Below are 16,287 nucleotides of genomic sequence, written 5' to 3'. Positions count from 1 at the left end.
TTTCGCTGTATAAACCGTTTATATCTTTCTTTTCAAAGATTGGTCTAATAGGTCATCAGACGTCAAATTGTAACAATAGGTATGATTTTGAATTGATATCAAGCAGCTTTCCCAGGGGTCTTGAAATGATAGTCAGTGAAAGAGTGGCTAGAAAAATATTAGCAACGAAGTAAGCACATTTTTTTGTATGTAGTGGGTGCAATGACAGGGAGCTGCAATAACGGCGCCTCCCGTAATTGTATCCCTCAGATGCCGCGTTCATACATAATAGCAGCATCTGAGTGTAAAAACAGTGTAAGGGCTCATGCACATGAACGTATTTTCTTTCCGCTTCCGTTCCATTTTTTTTTGCAGACCGTCTGGGGAACCATTCACTGGGTCTACAAAAACAATGGAAGGTACTTCTTGTGCATTCTGTTTCCATATTTCAATATTTCCGTTCCGCAAAAAAGTAGTGCATGTCCTATTATTGTCCGCAAATCACGGTCCAAGTAGACACTGTATTAAGTGCTATTGTTTGAATGTATCATTTGAATGTAGACCCCCTGAGGAGCCCCTGAGTGGGCAAAACACGTTGGGGTATTGTATTGTGGGGTACTTCATTGTTACCTGACTTATGGGCAACATCTATCTTTGTTGCGGCAGTATTATTGCTATATGTTAATTGTTTCACTGTTCACTTTCACTGTTAGAGTGATATAGGGAAAGTAGGGAAGGTATGAGGACAGGGAAACCCCACCATCAGGGGTGGTCCCTGGGCAAAGGCTAGAGGAGGACTGCATTAGGGAAAGACTCCCCACATTTAAGGACACTAGCCGATGACCTTCCCCTCCATCTACCTGTGCATTGTGTATATACGTCACAAATGTGGTGGTTGCTATATTTGTAGTATTAAGTAGCCGGCCTTAGGTCTGCACTTCTGTATGTTATCAGTCACCAATATGGGACATATATTTTAAGGATAAATAATAAAATGTATATTTTAAAGGGTCCTAGTTCGAATAGAGTGAATATCAGTTTCAATATTTGCCTCAGGCAGCAGAAAAGCTAGGTGCACCAGTGCTGAGTGAAGGGGGGGGGGGGGGGCAAGCTGAACTCTTGCACCAGGGCCCATGAGCCTTTAGCCCCTGGGCGCAATGATTTATTCCAATTACATTGCACTAAAAATGTGGTTTATTCCTCGCTGAAGGAGGGCTGTGTAATTATAGATATATAACACTCGAACAGCATGGCTTCACACATCAAAACTTGTTTGTTAGTGACTTGACTATAGTTACAATGAGGAGGACCAGTTGCAATGTGTTTCCAGACCATCTTGATGCCGATATGTACAATTTTGCATATTATTATATCCAGTGGGACATAATGTTGTATACTTGCAAGAGTGTCCTCTGATTCATTTTGAGCATGCTGATATTTCAGGCACTGATATTACAGTCACACTTATGCCTATACTGTAGCTATATACAGATATACTAACCATATTCTCACATATTTTAAACTATAGTTTAAAGCAGGCATGCTCAATCTGCGGCCCTCCAGCTGTTGCAAAACTACAACTCCCAGCATGCCTGAACAGCCTACAGCTATCAGCCTACAGCAGCGCATTGTGGGAGTTGTAGTTTTACAACAGTTGGAGGGCCGCAGGTTGAGCATGCCTGGTTTAAAGGCATTTTTGTCACATCAGGACAATTTTGCCTATATGCAGACCAGCCAGTAATGAGCTGATATTAATTGGTCAGTTGATATTGATATTTAGCTGCTTGAGGCAAAATATTTCCCTTGCAACGTAACTTTTGGCGAAAAGTGCTATTATATGATGGCAAATTACACAGATGACTATGTAACACATGTTGAGTCCTGTAGGAAGAGATCTGCTTTTTCTAACCTCTCTTGCTATAATGGTAGGTTGAGAGATGAGAACATGACTCTCCGATATCCATGTACTTGGACATATGGAAGTGGTTGTTTATGGCAGGTGGTATGAGTGTTTTATCATAGTCATCTATTTTATTTGGCTCTTTTTTTACATACTTGTTGCTTGCTATGTGGAGAGGACAAGCACATGGACGGCAGTCATCTGGGAAGCCTCTGACTGTTCCATAGAATCCTGGTGCACACCACTCACAATGGTCTCCAGTGGTGTTATGTTTACAGGCCTGGAAAAACACAGAAAATAAAAATAAATTAATGCATTTGTTAATATAAAAATATTACATATTTTCAAAGTAGCTTTCATGTGTTTCTACTGGATTTATGTTCACATGTAAAAGCTTATCGATTATTGCCGCCTATGACTTTTAACCACCTAACAGTTTTGCCTGAGCTCTGCTTGGGCTGCACTCTTAAGTGCTTTTTCCAAAGCCTGAGCTTGGGCAGTGAGCGAGGGCTTCTTCAGCTACTCATATCTCGGGATTGGGCCTATTCTTGTTTGAAAATCACAGCATTATCTCCAACACCTCAGGAGATATACAGTAGTTGTTAGAAATTGAGTTGGGAGTAAAAGCAGTGAAACCAACTTTCACTTTCATCTGCACTCACTGCCATCCCAATTTTAACAGCTATATCTTCTGATGTAGTGGAGATAATGTTATGATTCTCATATCTCTAGCTGCTACTAATCCTAAGATATGAGCAGCTAAAGCAGCCCCCACCCTTTTCAGGAGGAGAGGACAGTTGGGGAGATGACGACTTGCAGGAGGGAAAAAAAAAAACTATATATATATATATATATATATATATATATATACACACACACACACACACACACACACCGCCACCTGGATTTAACTAAGCAAATAGGTATGAGCCTCCTATTTGATAATTACTGCATGGGGGATTATCTTTCAGCTGGCGACAAGTTATTTATGGGGACCCATCGTGTTCGAGGAAGAAATGTGGCGGGAAAAAAATCCTGAATGATCACGATTGGCGATCACTTAAACGTTTGGTGAAATCAAATCGAAGAAAAACAGTAGAACTCAGGGGTATGTTTAATAGTGAAAGTAAGATCATTTTCAAAACCACAGTGTGAAGAGAACTTAAGGGATTGGGACTGAACAGCTGTGTAGCTGTAAGAAAACCACTAATCAGTGAGGCAAACCAGAAAAAAAGGCTTCAATTTGCTAGGGAGCATAAAGATTGGACTCTGGAGCAATAGAATAAGGTCATGTGGTCTGATGAGTCAAGATTTACCCTGTTCCAGAGTGATGGGCGCATCAGAGTAAGAAGAGAGGCAGATGAAGTGATGCACCTATCGTGCCTAGTGCCTACTGTACAAGCCTGTGGGGGCAGTGCTATGATCTGGGGTTGCTGCAGTTGGTCAGGTCTAGGTTCAGCAACAGTGTGTGCTCCAAGAATGAGGTCAGCTGACTACCTGAACATACTGAATGACCAGGTTATTCCATCAATCATTTTTTCTTCCCTGATAACACAGGCATATTCCAAGATGACAACATCAGGATTCATCGGGTTCAAATTGTGAAAGAGTGGTTCAGGGAGCATGAGACATCATTTTCACACATGGATTGGTCACCACAGAGTCCAGACCTTTACCCCATTTAGAATAATTAATTATTTATTTTTGGTGACAACTTATTTTTTGGACAGGCAGTGTATATATATATCTACAGTACAGACCTTCTCATTCAAAGAGTTTTCTTTATTTTCATGACTATGAAAATTGTAGATTCACATTGAAGGCATCAAAACTATGAATTAACACATGTGGAATTATATACATAACAAAAAAAGTGTGAAACAACTGAAAATATGTCATATTCTAGGTTCTTCAAAGTAGCCACCTTTTGCTTTGATTACTGCTTTGCACACTCTTGGCATTCTCTTGATGAGCTTCAAGAGGTAGTCACCTGAAATGGTCTTCCTACAGTCTTGAAGGAGTTCCCAAAGATGCTTAGCACTTGTTGGCCCTTTTGCCTTCACCCTGCAGTCCAGCTCACCCCAAACCATCTCAATTGGGTTCAGGTCTGACTGTGGAGGCCAGGTCATCTGGCGCAGCACCCCATCACTCTCCTTCATGGTCAAATAGCCCTTACACAGCCTGGAGGTGTGTTTGGGGTCATTGTCCTGTTGAAAAATAAATGATGGTCCAACTAAACGCAAACCGGATGGAATAGCATGCCGCTGCAAGATGCTGTGGTAGCCATGCTGGTTCAGTATGCCTTCAATTTTGAATAAACAGTGTCACCAGTAAAGCACCCCCACACCATCACATCTCCTCCTCCATGCTTCACGGTGGGAACCAGGCATGTCGAGTCCATCCGTTCGCCTTTTCTGCGTCGCACAAAGACATGGTGGTTGGAACCAAAGATCTCAAATTTGGACTCATCAGACCAAAGCACAGATTTCTACTGGACTAATGTCCATTTCTTGTGTTCTTTAGCCCAAACAAGTCTCTTCTGCTTGTTGCCTGTCCTTAGCAGTGGTTTCCTAGCAGATATTCTACCATGAAGGCCTGATTCACACATTCTCCTCTTAACAGTTGTTCTAGAGATGTGTCTGCTGCTAGAACTCTGTGTGGCATTGACCTGGTCTCTAATCCGAGCTGCTGTTAACCTGCGATTTCTGAGGCTGGTGACTCGGGTGAACTTATCCTCCGCAGCAGAGGTGACTCTTGGTCTTCCTTTCCTGGGGCAGTCCGCATGTGACCCAGTTTCTTTGTAGCGCTTGATGGTTTTTGTGACTGCACTTGGGGACACTTTCAAAGTTTTCCCAATTTTTCGGACTGACTGACCTTCATTTCTTAAAGTAATGATGGCCACTCGTTTTTCTTTACTTAGCTGCTTTTTTTCTTGCCATAATACAAATTCTAACAGTCTATTCAGTAGGACTGTGTATCCACCTAACTTCTCCACAACGCAACTGATGGTCCCAACCCCATTTATAAGGCAAGAAAATCCCACTTATTAAACCTGACAGGGCACACCAGTGAAGTGAAAACCATTTCAGGCGACTATCTCTTGAATCTCATCAAGAGAATGCCAAGAGTGTGCAAAGCAGTAGTCAAAGCAAAAGGTGGCTACATTGAAGAACCTAGAACATGACATATTTTCAGTTCACACTTTTTTGTTAAAATTGCTGTTTTATGTCAATATAATTAAAATGTTGACTATTAAGTACTATTTTAATTATATTGACAGGTATCCGCGTACATTCGCACAAAAGGCAAATATGGATCTATTTTTTAGTGCACTGCCTGAAAGAGGGCGGGATGCGCCCATTTCCTCCGTGACAGCCGTGGCCCTGGCTCTGGGGGGGGGGGGGGTATGGGAGGGCGGGTGGCGTGGGTATAGGAATAGAGTTGTTGTGTATGGGAGAAGATAAATTAGTACTATTCTGTTGGGTACTCTATTTCCATATGTCAACAGGCCTTAACAGATTAATGTGTTATATTTATATATGTTGTTCTGTAATTGGATTTTATACTGGGAGACATGAAAGACATATATATTTTGCTTCCTTTTTTCCATATATTTGTATATTGTCTATTATTGAAAAAAAATAATTGCTGTTTTATTACATGAATATATATTTGTTTTGCAAGACAGGGTACAGTACTACAGTCCATAACTTGTTTTTCAAGACAAAGCTTTTGCTATGATACATCAATCTCTAGAAATAATAAAAAAAAGACCATGAAAGAAACATACCTGACAAACAGAAGTCTGTGGATCACACATATCACTGTGCCCATTGCACTGACAGGGCACACAAGTCCCAAGAGTAGGACCAGGCCTCCTACCTGGGGATGCAGGAGCCATTCTGTAGAATCCAGGAGAACATGACTGAAATAAAGTGAAGACAGATATAAGGAGATATGCTACAGACACTCAAAAGCAGCTACCATGTTTATAGTTTATAGTGGAATCAGTAGCATCATTACACTGCTCTACAGCAATAGTCACTTAACAAAATTGAAATATTTCTGCATGTTGATTCCAGATTTGGAGCCAACATGACTAAAAAGGTGGAACCAAGTACTATAAATACAATATTTAAGATAATTGGTATTGTGAATCACAAATACATTTTGACATTCCAGCATCTATGTAGGTCAAAGAATAATACTGATGAAATACCTCACATGAAAGCCCTGAATATCCTACTGGGCATTCACATTTCTCAATCCGACTGGCTTTTGGACTCATAGTGAAAGATGTGCCTTCTTCTGCTACTTCCAGAAATACTTCAGAAATTCTGCAATTCATAAAAACTTTGTTAATTCATGAAAATGTAAATATTAAGCAACATAAATGATCTATACCAGTGTATTACTGCATTGCGGCGGCAGCAGGGAGCGCACGGCGACATAGCAACCAATGTGTAATGACCGGCGTCACGCAAAGGGAGGGAAAAGGGAAGGCCCTGCCCAAGGGAGAGGGAAAGGTGGTGACCCCTGACTCACCTTGCGGCTGGCACCTGACTGCCCTGACATCCCTAGACGGGTTCCTCACCCGTACGCCGATCACGTGCCTAAACCCTGTCTTTCCCTAAGATGAGCCCTAGGTAGTGAACGGGGCGGTGGGATCACTAGTCCGCACCACTGACACTAAGAGGAAAACACCAAGGAGAGGACAGACAATACAGACAAACATATAATCCCAGGTGGGCAACAACAGCAGACCACAAAGGCCCAACAGGGATCCGGAGGGTAACGTTCTGGAACAACAACCAGGGAACGCAGCAACACAGCTCCAGTGGGTCAGTATAGAAGTCCAGGCAGGAAGCTCTATATCTGGCAACCAGAGAAGTGGGAGAGGGGAATATAAGGAGGTTGGGAGTGCTGGACAAAGAACAGCTGAGGAGAAGGGGCTACGGATCCCTGAGTGAGCCAAAAAGGGTTGCAAAGCAAACCCAGAAAGCTACCATAAAGAAACAGCCCTATCTTTCTACATAGAGCACGCAGCCAACTGCTGTGACTTCCTGACCCCGGGTATAACGGAGTCAGGCGTGGTTCTTGACACCCTCGTGACACAATGACGCCGTGCGCTCCTGCTCTCAGCAGGAATCCAGCCCGTGGTTCTACAGACTGCTCACGGCTGTGAAAAACGGCCGTGTGCATTCGGCCTAAGTTCATATTTGCTGTTATTTGCACTAAAAGCTTTTCTTGTCATATTTCACTACAATACGAGAAAAATAGATGCAGTTCACATTTGGTGTTTTTTGCGCTAAAAGAGTTTCTTGTCATATTTCACTACAATTGAGAGAAAAATACACGCAGTTCACATTTGTTGTTATTTGCGCTAAAAGTGTTTATTGCCATATTTCTAGAGAAAAAGAAGAAAATAGACTAAGTTTATATTTGCTGTTATTTGCGCTAAAAGCATTTGTTATATTTCACTCCAAAACAAGAAAAATAGATGCAGTTCACATTTGGTGTTATTTGTGCTAAAAGCGTTTATTGACATATTTGTAGAGAAAAAGAGAAAAATAGACTACGTTCATATTTGTTGTTATTTGCGCTAAAAGCATTACTTGTCATATTTCACTACAATATGAGAAAAATAGACGCAGTTCACATTTGGTGCTATTTGCACCAAAAGCGTTTTTGTCATATTTCACTCCAATATGAGAAAAATAGACGCAGTTCACAATTAGTATAAATTGCGCTAAAAGCGTTTATTGCCATATTTCAGTAGAAAAAGAGAAAAATATACGCAGGCCACATTTTCTGTTATTTACTCTGAAATCGTTTAGTGACCTATTTTAGTCCAACACGAGAAATATATACGCAGTTCACGTTTGCTTTTTTTTGTGAAGAAATAATTTAGTGGCCTATTTTAAAAAATATATTTGTTGCTTTAGGGGTGTTTTAACCACTTAACGCAAAATTCCGTGCATGTACAGCAGGGCAAGCTGTGCCAGAATGCATTCCGCCGTACATGCATGGCGTGCCCGATCACGGCAGGGGTCCGGAAGTCCCTGGTAGCCGGCCCCTTTTGTATCCGCCGACATCGCTGTTTACAGCGATGCTGATGGATTATCCCCTTTTATGCCGCAGTCAGCGCTGATCGCGACATAGAAGTGGTATTCGGCGGGGGAAGAAGTGCATTGGGTCCACGCGCTGTTGTGGCGTGGGACCCAATGTGTGATAAAAGTAGTGTTGATCAAGCACCGTAGTGGTTGGCTTCTTGGGGGCTCGGGTCGAACACATCGGGATGGTCGAGCACCCAAGTATAATGAAAGTCAATGGGAGAACCCAAGCATTAAACCAGGCACCCCCTGCTCTGAAGAGGGGAGGGTGCCTGGTTCATAGGAAAATGTCAGAAATTGATGGAAATACCACTGAAATGGTTCTGGAACAGCATGGGGAGGATGTCCGGATGCATTTTGTACTTGCAGGTTGCTGATGGGAACGATGCTGTCCATATAGCACGCCATTTTTACAGACTGACAATAATACGCAAAAAAACTAAGAAAAAAGAATCGATTTTAGAGGAAAAATGTATAGGAAACATTTTTTCCTGTATATTTACTTGTATATAAAGTGCCTCCAAAAATTACAAGGAAAAGGCACTCCGATAAAACCTGTATATCACATAAAGGAGGGCCTCATTCACATTGTGGTACAATTGTTCATGTAGTGGGACTCCTACACTTATAAAGCCTATGCACTAAGAGAAAGGGCTGCCAAAAAATACAAGGAACTGGCACTCCAATACACCCTTTGTTACACATAAAGGAGAGCATCATACACAGCCTTAAAAAATTATGATTGATGGCCTGCTGATGACCCTCAAAAACATTTGGAGCAAGGGCCTGCTGATCTGACCATCTAAAACATTATGGACGAGGGCCTGCTGCCGCTTTGGTGACTCAAGATAACCTGGGGTCGATAGCACGTCCCCGTGACGGTGACAATCCATTCGGATGTCTGCCCTATCAACTTTTGATACTTTATTTTTAGCCCAAACCATGTAGACCATGGATAACAGGGGAATCATGGTTTGATTCCGGAGAGGGAGCCTGATCTACAGATACGGCTACCACATCTAAGCAAGACAGCATGAGCGCAAATTACCTATTAGGTATAATTAGGTGCAGGCCTGCTGGTGAGCTGACCCTGTAAAATATTATATGCGAGGGCCTTCAGGTGACCTGACCCTGTAAAACATTATATGCGAGGGGATGCAGGTGATCTGACCCTCTAACAAATTTAATGCGAGGGCCTTCACATGAGCTGACCCTGTAAAAGATTTGAGGTGCGGGCCTCCTGGTGAGCTGACCCTGTAAAAGATTTGCGGTGCGTGCCTGTTGGTGAGCTGACCCTGTAAAAGATTTTATGTGCGGGCCTGCTGGTGAGCTGACCCAGTAAAAGATTGTAGGTGAAGGCCTGCAGCTGAGCTGACCCTCTAAAAAATTATATGCGAGAACCTGCAAGTGAGCTGACCCTATAAAACATTATATGTGAAGGGCATTATACAGTTGCAAGAAAAAGTATGTGAACTCTTTGTAATGATATGGATTTCTGCACAAATTGGTCATAAAATGTGATCTGATCTTCATCTAAGTCACAACAATAGACAATCACAGTCTGCTTAAACTAATAACACACAAAAAATTTAATGTTACCATGTTTGTATTGATCACACCATGTAAACATTCACAGTGCAGGTTGAAAAAGTATGTGAACCCTTGGATTTAATAACTGGTTGAACCTCCTTTGGCAGCAATAACTTCAACCAAACGTTTCCTGTAGTTGCAGATCAGACGTGCACAACGGTCAGGAGTCATTCTTGACCATTCCTCTTTACAGAACTGTTTCAGTTCAGCAATATTCTTGGGATGTCTGGTGTAAATCGCTTTCTTGAGGTCATGCCACAGCAACTCAATTGGGTTGAGGTCAGGACTCTGACTGGGCCACTCCAGAAGGCGTATTTTCTGCTGTTTAAGTTATTCTGTTGTTGATTTACTTCTATAGTTTGGGCCATTGTCCTGTTGCAACAACCATCTTCTGTTGAGCTTCAGCTCGTAGACAGGTGGCCTTAAGTTCTTCTGCAAAATGTCTTGATAAACTTGGGAATTCATTTTTCCTTCGATGATAGCAATCCGTCCAGGCCCTGACGCAGCAAAGCAGCGCCAAACCATGATGCCCCCACCACCATACTTCACAGTTGGGATGAGGTTTTGATGTTGGTGTGCTGTGCCTCTTTTTCTCCACACATAGTGTTGTGTGTTTCTTACAAACAACTCAACTTTGGTTTCATCTGTCCACAGAATATTTTGCCAGTACTGCTGTGGAACATCCAGGTGCTCTTGTGCAAACTGTAAACGTGCAGCAATGTTTTTTTTGGGACAGCAGTGGCTTCCTCTGTGGTATCCTCCCATGAAATCCATTCTTGTGTAGTGTTTTTGTATCGTAGATTCCCTAACATGGATGTTAGCATATGCCAGAGACTTTTGTAAGTCTTTAGCTGACACTCTAGGATTCTTCTTCACCTCATTGAACAGTCTGCTCTGTGCTCTTGCAGCAGCAGTGCTGAACTTTCTCCATTTATAGACAATTTGTCTTACTGTGGACTGATGAACAGCAAGGCTTTTGGAGATACTTTTATAACCCTTTCCAGCTTTATGCAAGTCAACAATTCTTAATCGTAGGTCTTCTGCGAGCTCTTTTGTGCGCGGCATCATTCACTTCAGGCAATGCTTCTTGTGAAAAGCAAACCCAGAACTGGTGTGTGTTTTTTCATAGGGCAGGACAGCTGTAACCAACACCTCCAATCTCATCTCATTGATTGTACTCCAGTTGGCTGACACCAATTAGCTCTTGGAAATGTCATTTGTATAGGGGTTCACATACTTTTTCAACCTGCACTGTGAATGTTTACATGGTGTGTTCAATAAAAACATGGTAACATTTAATTATTTGTGTGTTATTAGTTCAAGCAGACTGTGATTGTCTATTGTTGTGACTTATATGAAGATCAGATCACATTTTATGACCAATTTGTGCAGAAATCCATATCATTCCAAAGGGTTCACATACTTTTTCTTGCAACTGTATGTGACGAATAAGCTTCTTGATATGATGGAAGAGGAGGAGGAGGATGAGAAAGGGAAGATTCAACCATATACCCTTGTTTGTGGTAGAAGGGGTGCATGGGAATACAGTGTATTCAGTACATTATAAACAACACATTTAAAGTGCCTTTATGTTCAGCCATTTTCCTTTGGTGGAGTCAGGTCAGGGTCAATCCAGGCCTTGTTCATTTTATAAGAGTCAACCTGTCAGCATTTTACTTATTTATTATTTATTTATTTTCTGCACTTATATAGTGCTACTATATTCCACAGCGCTTTACAGACATTAGCATCCAACTGTCCCCAATGGGGCTCACAATCTAAGGTCCCTATCAGTATGTCTTTGGAGTGTGGGAGGAAACCGGAGTACCCGGAGGAAACCCACGCAAACACAGGGAGAACATACAAATTCCATGCAGATGTTGTCCTTGGTCTGAACCTAGGACCCCAACGCTGCAAGGCACCACTGATAACCACTGAGCCACCGTGCTGCCCATTTTCAGTTGACAGGCGGATACGCTTATCTGTTATAATGCCACCAGCAGCACTAAATAACCGCTCAGACAAAACGCTGGCGGCAGGGCAGGCTAGTACCTCCAAGGAGTAGAGCATCAGTTTGTGCCACGTGTCCAGCTTGGACACCCAGTAGTTGTAAGGCACTGAGGATGCTGACACGGTTTGCTATGTACTCCTTCACCATCTTCCAAAATGTTTCGCTCCTTGAGACACTAGGCCACGCATCTGGGTGAGGGTGCTGGCGGGTTGTTATAAAACTGTCCCAGGCTTTGGAGAGTGTTGCCCTGCCTTTGTTGGAACTGCTGTGTGTTCCACTTGTCTCCCATCCTCGGTTGGCCAAGGAACTGCGGACTTTGCCGCCAGCATTGTCAGATGGAAATTTTTGGAACAATTTTTCAACAATGATCTTCTGGTATTGCACCATTTTGCTCATCCTCTCTACCTGAGGAATGAGAGATGAGAAGTTATTTTTGTAGTGGGGGTCGAGAAGGGTGAAAAACCAGAAATCCGTGTTGTCTAAAATGCGTATAACGCATTGGTCGCGGGAAAGGCAGCCTAACATGAAGTCAGCCATGTGTGCCAGAGTACAAACAGGCAAGACTTCGCTGTCGTCATCAGGAGGATCACTCTCATCTTCTCATCCTCTTCCGCCTCTTCTGCCCACCAAGATGGAATTAAACTTCAATGGGTACTACCCTCTGTAGCGGAGGCAACCGTGATGGAAAAAATATATAAATTTTCACTTATATTTCTCCAATCTCTGGCCCTGACACACAGAAGGTATTGGACAGATGTCACAAGTCACTGCAGGCACCCTCTATATAAAAAGTATGGAAATGATAGAAAAAATATATTATTTTTAAATTATATTTCTCCAATCTCTGGCACTGACACACAGAAGGTATTGGACAGATGTCACAAGTCACTGCAGACACCCTCTATATAAAAAGTATTAAAAATGATGGTGAAAATATAGTAATTTTCACTTATATTTTTCAAATCTCTGGCCCTGACACACAGAAGGTATTGGACAGATGTAACAAGTTACTGCAGACACCCTCTATATAAAAAGTATTGAAAAAAATAATTGGTACTTTAGCTATGAAATACTGCCAGCTTGCAACCACACACAATAGTTCTTAAAAGGACTTTAGGGTATTTGAAACATTTTTGTACTAAATAGATTGCGATTACACCTCCTTCACTATCTGTCCCTTCCGAAGCGCAGCTCTCCCTGACTACAAATGAGCCTATGCTTACTCGGGTGCTATATAGTACCCGATGACATGTTCCGGCCAGCCAATCACTGTAATGCCAGTAGCCAACATGGCTACTGGCATTACAGTGATGGCAGTACTTACCTGCATGTTTATTGGCTGCATATCAGCCGCAAAACGTGCGGGAAGAAGACTCAAGCATGGCGCTCGAGCACAGATCGGCCGAGCATGCTTGCTCAACACTAACAGTATGTCAGACAGAGAAGTGCCAGGCCCTGCACAGGCGAGTGGCAGAGGCCTAAATTATTTTTTGGGCGCAGGCACAGGTCACAGCAGAGTAAGGGCGTGGCAGCAGGAGTTGCAGCGGGAGGCCTAAGCTCCTGGTGTCATCTAGCGGTCGTGTCTTGACCAGCAACCCAGCAGTTCTTGAATGGTTGACTCGTCATCCACTTCATCCCAAGTGACATCAGACACCCTCAGCCAAGAGTCAGTGGGATCGTCAGACACAACCCTTAGTTGGCATGGCTTCGGAGCAGGCCCTGTTCCCTCACCTGTTCTCAACCTACCTCTGTCCTTTTCTGTTCTCTCAGCCAGACAAGTATTATATGCTGTGAGCTCAGCTACAGTATACAGTGAAGACAAGCTAATAGAAGACAATCAGCAGCTGCTGGCCAGCCAAGATGTGGAAGAGACATCAGCTGCTTTCTCCGGTAGGCAAGCAAGTAGTGATGAGGAGAGTGGCGTGAGAGCTGGTGTTGCGAATGGTCAGGACATTAGTGACGCAGACAGTACTCGATGATGATTATGTAGCTGATTGCACTTGGGAGCCGGGTGAATTAGGGGCTTTGTCCTCATCGGGAGTAGAGGGTGGCAGCTTGCCCGTAAGGCAGCGGAGCCAGAAAGTTGCTTGCGTGACCGGGAGTCAACAGTGCAGCAGCAGTTGGAGGTCTGGAGCCAAACAAGCCTGGGGTAGACCACCTGCTTCGCAGGAGCCTAACTGGCTGGAAAATAGTGGTGCAGGGGTTAACAGAAGCAGTGGAGGTAGCAGTCAGTGTGGAGTGTTGGGGGTAAAATCACCTACTCGGCGGTGTGGCAGTTTTTTGTTAAGCCGCCAGAGGAGGTGAACATGGCCATTTGTAGAATCTGTGGTCAGAAGTTGAAGCGTGGCTAGGGTGCCAATGTTGGTACCACGGCCTTACGTCAACATATGCAGCGTCACCATAAAGTGGCTTGGGAGAACCGTAGCTCCGATGTGGGGGTCCAGCCTGCCGAAGCAATTGCTACATCAACCAGTGGCACACACCCGATTTCAAACAGTCAAGGCTCCACCACCTCAGCTGAAGGGAGCTGTCTGTCCTTCCCATCATATGATGGTCCTGATGCTCCTGCTCCTCCTCCTTGTCAATCATTCTGTCAGCAATCGATCAATGAAGCGATTACCAAGAGACAACAGTATGCGTGCACTTATCCAATGGTGCAGAAGCTGAATGTTCTTATGGCCAAGTTGCTAGTGCTGCAGTCCCTCCCTTTACAAGTGGTGCACTCTGCACCTTTCAGAGAACTGATGGCTTGTGCTGAGCCAAGGTGGAGAGTCCCGAACCGTAATTTCTTTGCCAAAGAGACAGTACCAGCCCTGCACACACATGTAGAACAGAAGGTGGGCGAGTCCTGACAGAAGGTGGGCGAGTCCTGGAGCATGTCGGTATCTGCCAAAGTGCATGTGGAGCTGGAACTACGGTCAGTGAAATTATATGTCCTTTACAGCCCCCTGGGTGAATGTGGTTCCTGCACAGCCACACCAGCAACTTGGCCAGGTGACACCGCTTCTGCCTCCACGTTCTCACGCCGTTGGTCCTGTGACAAAGTCTGCTTCTGCCTCCTTATCCTTCACCATGTCCTCAGCCTCCACTGCAGTGACAATTCACATTGCCCCTCCAGCATACCACATGTGCAGGGCACGGCGGTGTCATGCTGTTCTTCACCTCATCTGCCTGGGTGAACAGAGTCACACGGGAGAAACTGCTCCGTGTTCTTTATCAAGAAATCTAATCCTGGCTTTCTCAGCGACAACTGAAAATCGGAACCATGGTGACCGATAATGGGAAGAACATGGTGTCGGTGCTGCGTCAAGAAGGGCGTAGCCATGAGCTCTGCATGGCACACCTGTTCAATCTAGTTATCAAGCGGTTCCTGAAGTCTTCTACCCATCTACAATACACTCTAAAAATGGCCAGGAAACTTTGCATGCACTTCAGCCACTTGTACACTGCAAAGCACACCCTCCTTGAGCTGCAGCAGCAGAACAGCATCCCTCAACATAGGCTGATATGTGATGTTTCCACCATTTGGAATTCCACCCTCCATATGTTGGACCGACTATACGAACAGAGAAAGGTCATAAACCATTTATTGATGATGCAAGAAGACAGGAGTACTCCCCTGTGTAACTTTAATGTCAGCCAGTGGCAGCTCATGCGTGACACCTGCCATTTGCTCTGGCCGTTTGAGGAGGCGACAATATTTGTCAGTCACTAGTGTTGATTGAGCACCAAAGTGCTCATGAGTTCTACTGTGCACAATGCAAGTCAATGGGAGAACTCCGGGCACCCCCTGCTCGGTACAGAAGAGGGTGTCTGGCTCACAAAAAAGGTTATAAATTGATGGAAACCCTATCAAAATGGTTTACAAACAACATTAAGAGGATAGCTGGATGTGTCTTGGACTCCTATTATCTATGACATACAATAAACAACCACCCAAAGGCTATATGCCAAAAGCCAGGTATATGCAAGCCATCAATCTATCTATGAGACAGGCTTAGTCAGCATTCCTTACAATAGCAGCATTGTGCACTATGAGACATTCCAAACCAGCTCTCATCTGACTGAGAGCCAGTAAGCCTCAAAGTTACTTCAGATCAGTTGGATGGCTTGGGTAGACCTGCGCACCTAGATCAATATCATTAGGGAGACAAAGTTTTCTGATTGTCCTAACATAATATTCAATAACCTTTCTATACAGTTTTGTCATGTAAAAACTAATTTGCATAAACATGGGCATATGGGAAAGACATGCAAATGAGCTGAATCTCCCTGGTTTTTCAGCTGAAAAACAATTTGCATGGAAAATTTTCCAATCTACACTACTCATGAACAGCGCCATCCATTGGTTTCATAGTCTTATGACAAGAGTAATAGTATTGCCATAAGACTATGAAACTAATAGAAGGCGCTGTTCATGAGTCCCTCCACACTGTCATTGAGCCACATTGTGGCCTCCTCCTGATGCTGCTGCCAACTCCAGACTTTGTCATTGGGCCACTCTGTGGTCTCCTCATGCTGCTTCCACCTAACCACTATGTCATAGGGCTACTCTGTGGCTTCTAATGCTGTTCCCACCCTCCCCACTTCATGACTGGGCCACTATTTTGCCTTTTGGCCTGGCTGACATCATCATTTATTTGACCCTTCTTCTGATCTGTCAGAAGGAAGGAAAAATGAGATGCACAACATAT

General features: G+C 43.7%; 1 protein-coding gene across 1 annotated transcript in view; it reads right to left on the bottom strand.

Annotated features, from left to right (window-relative positions):
* The window catches only part of LAMA2 (laminin subunit alpha 2), a 772,405-nt gene that overhangs the window by 292,390 nt on the left and 463,728 nt on the right, over window positions 1–16,287 (bottom strand). Inside the window, exons 27-29 of the mRNA XM_044291170.1 lie at window positions 6,099–6,216; window positions 5,670–5,804; window positions 2,035–2,159 (exon numbers count right to left, since the gene is read on the bottom strand). Of these exons, the coding sequence (XP_044147105.1) occupies window positions 2,035–2,159; window positions 5,670–5,804; window positions 6,099–6,216 (378 nt within the window). The remainder of the gene's footprint in view (window positions 1–2,034; window positions 2,160–5,669; window positions 5,805–6,098; window positions 6,217–16,287) is intronic.

The sequence above is a fragment of the Bufo gargarizans genome, chromosome 4 (genome assembly GCF_014858855.1).
Source record: "Bufo gargarizans isolate SCDJY-AF-19 chromosome 4, ASM1485885v1, whole genome shotgun sequence".
NCBI lineage: Eukaryota > Metazoa > Chordata > Amphibia > Anura > Bufonidae > Bufo > Bufo gargarizans.
This window is presented reverse-complemented; position numbering and strand designations above follow the sequence as displayed.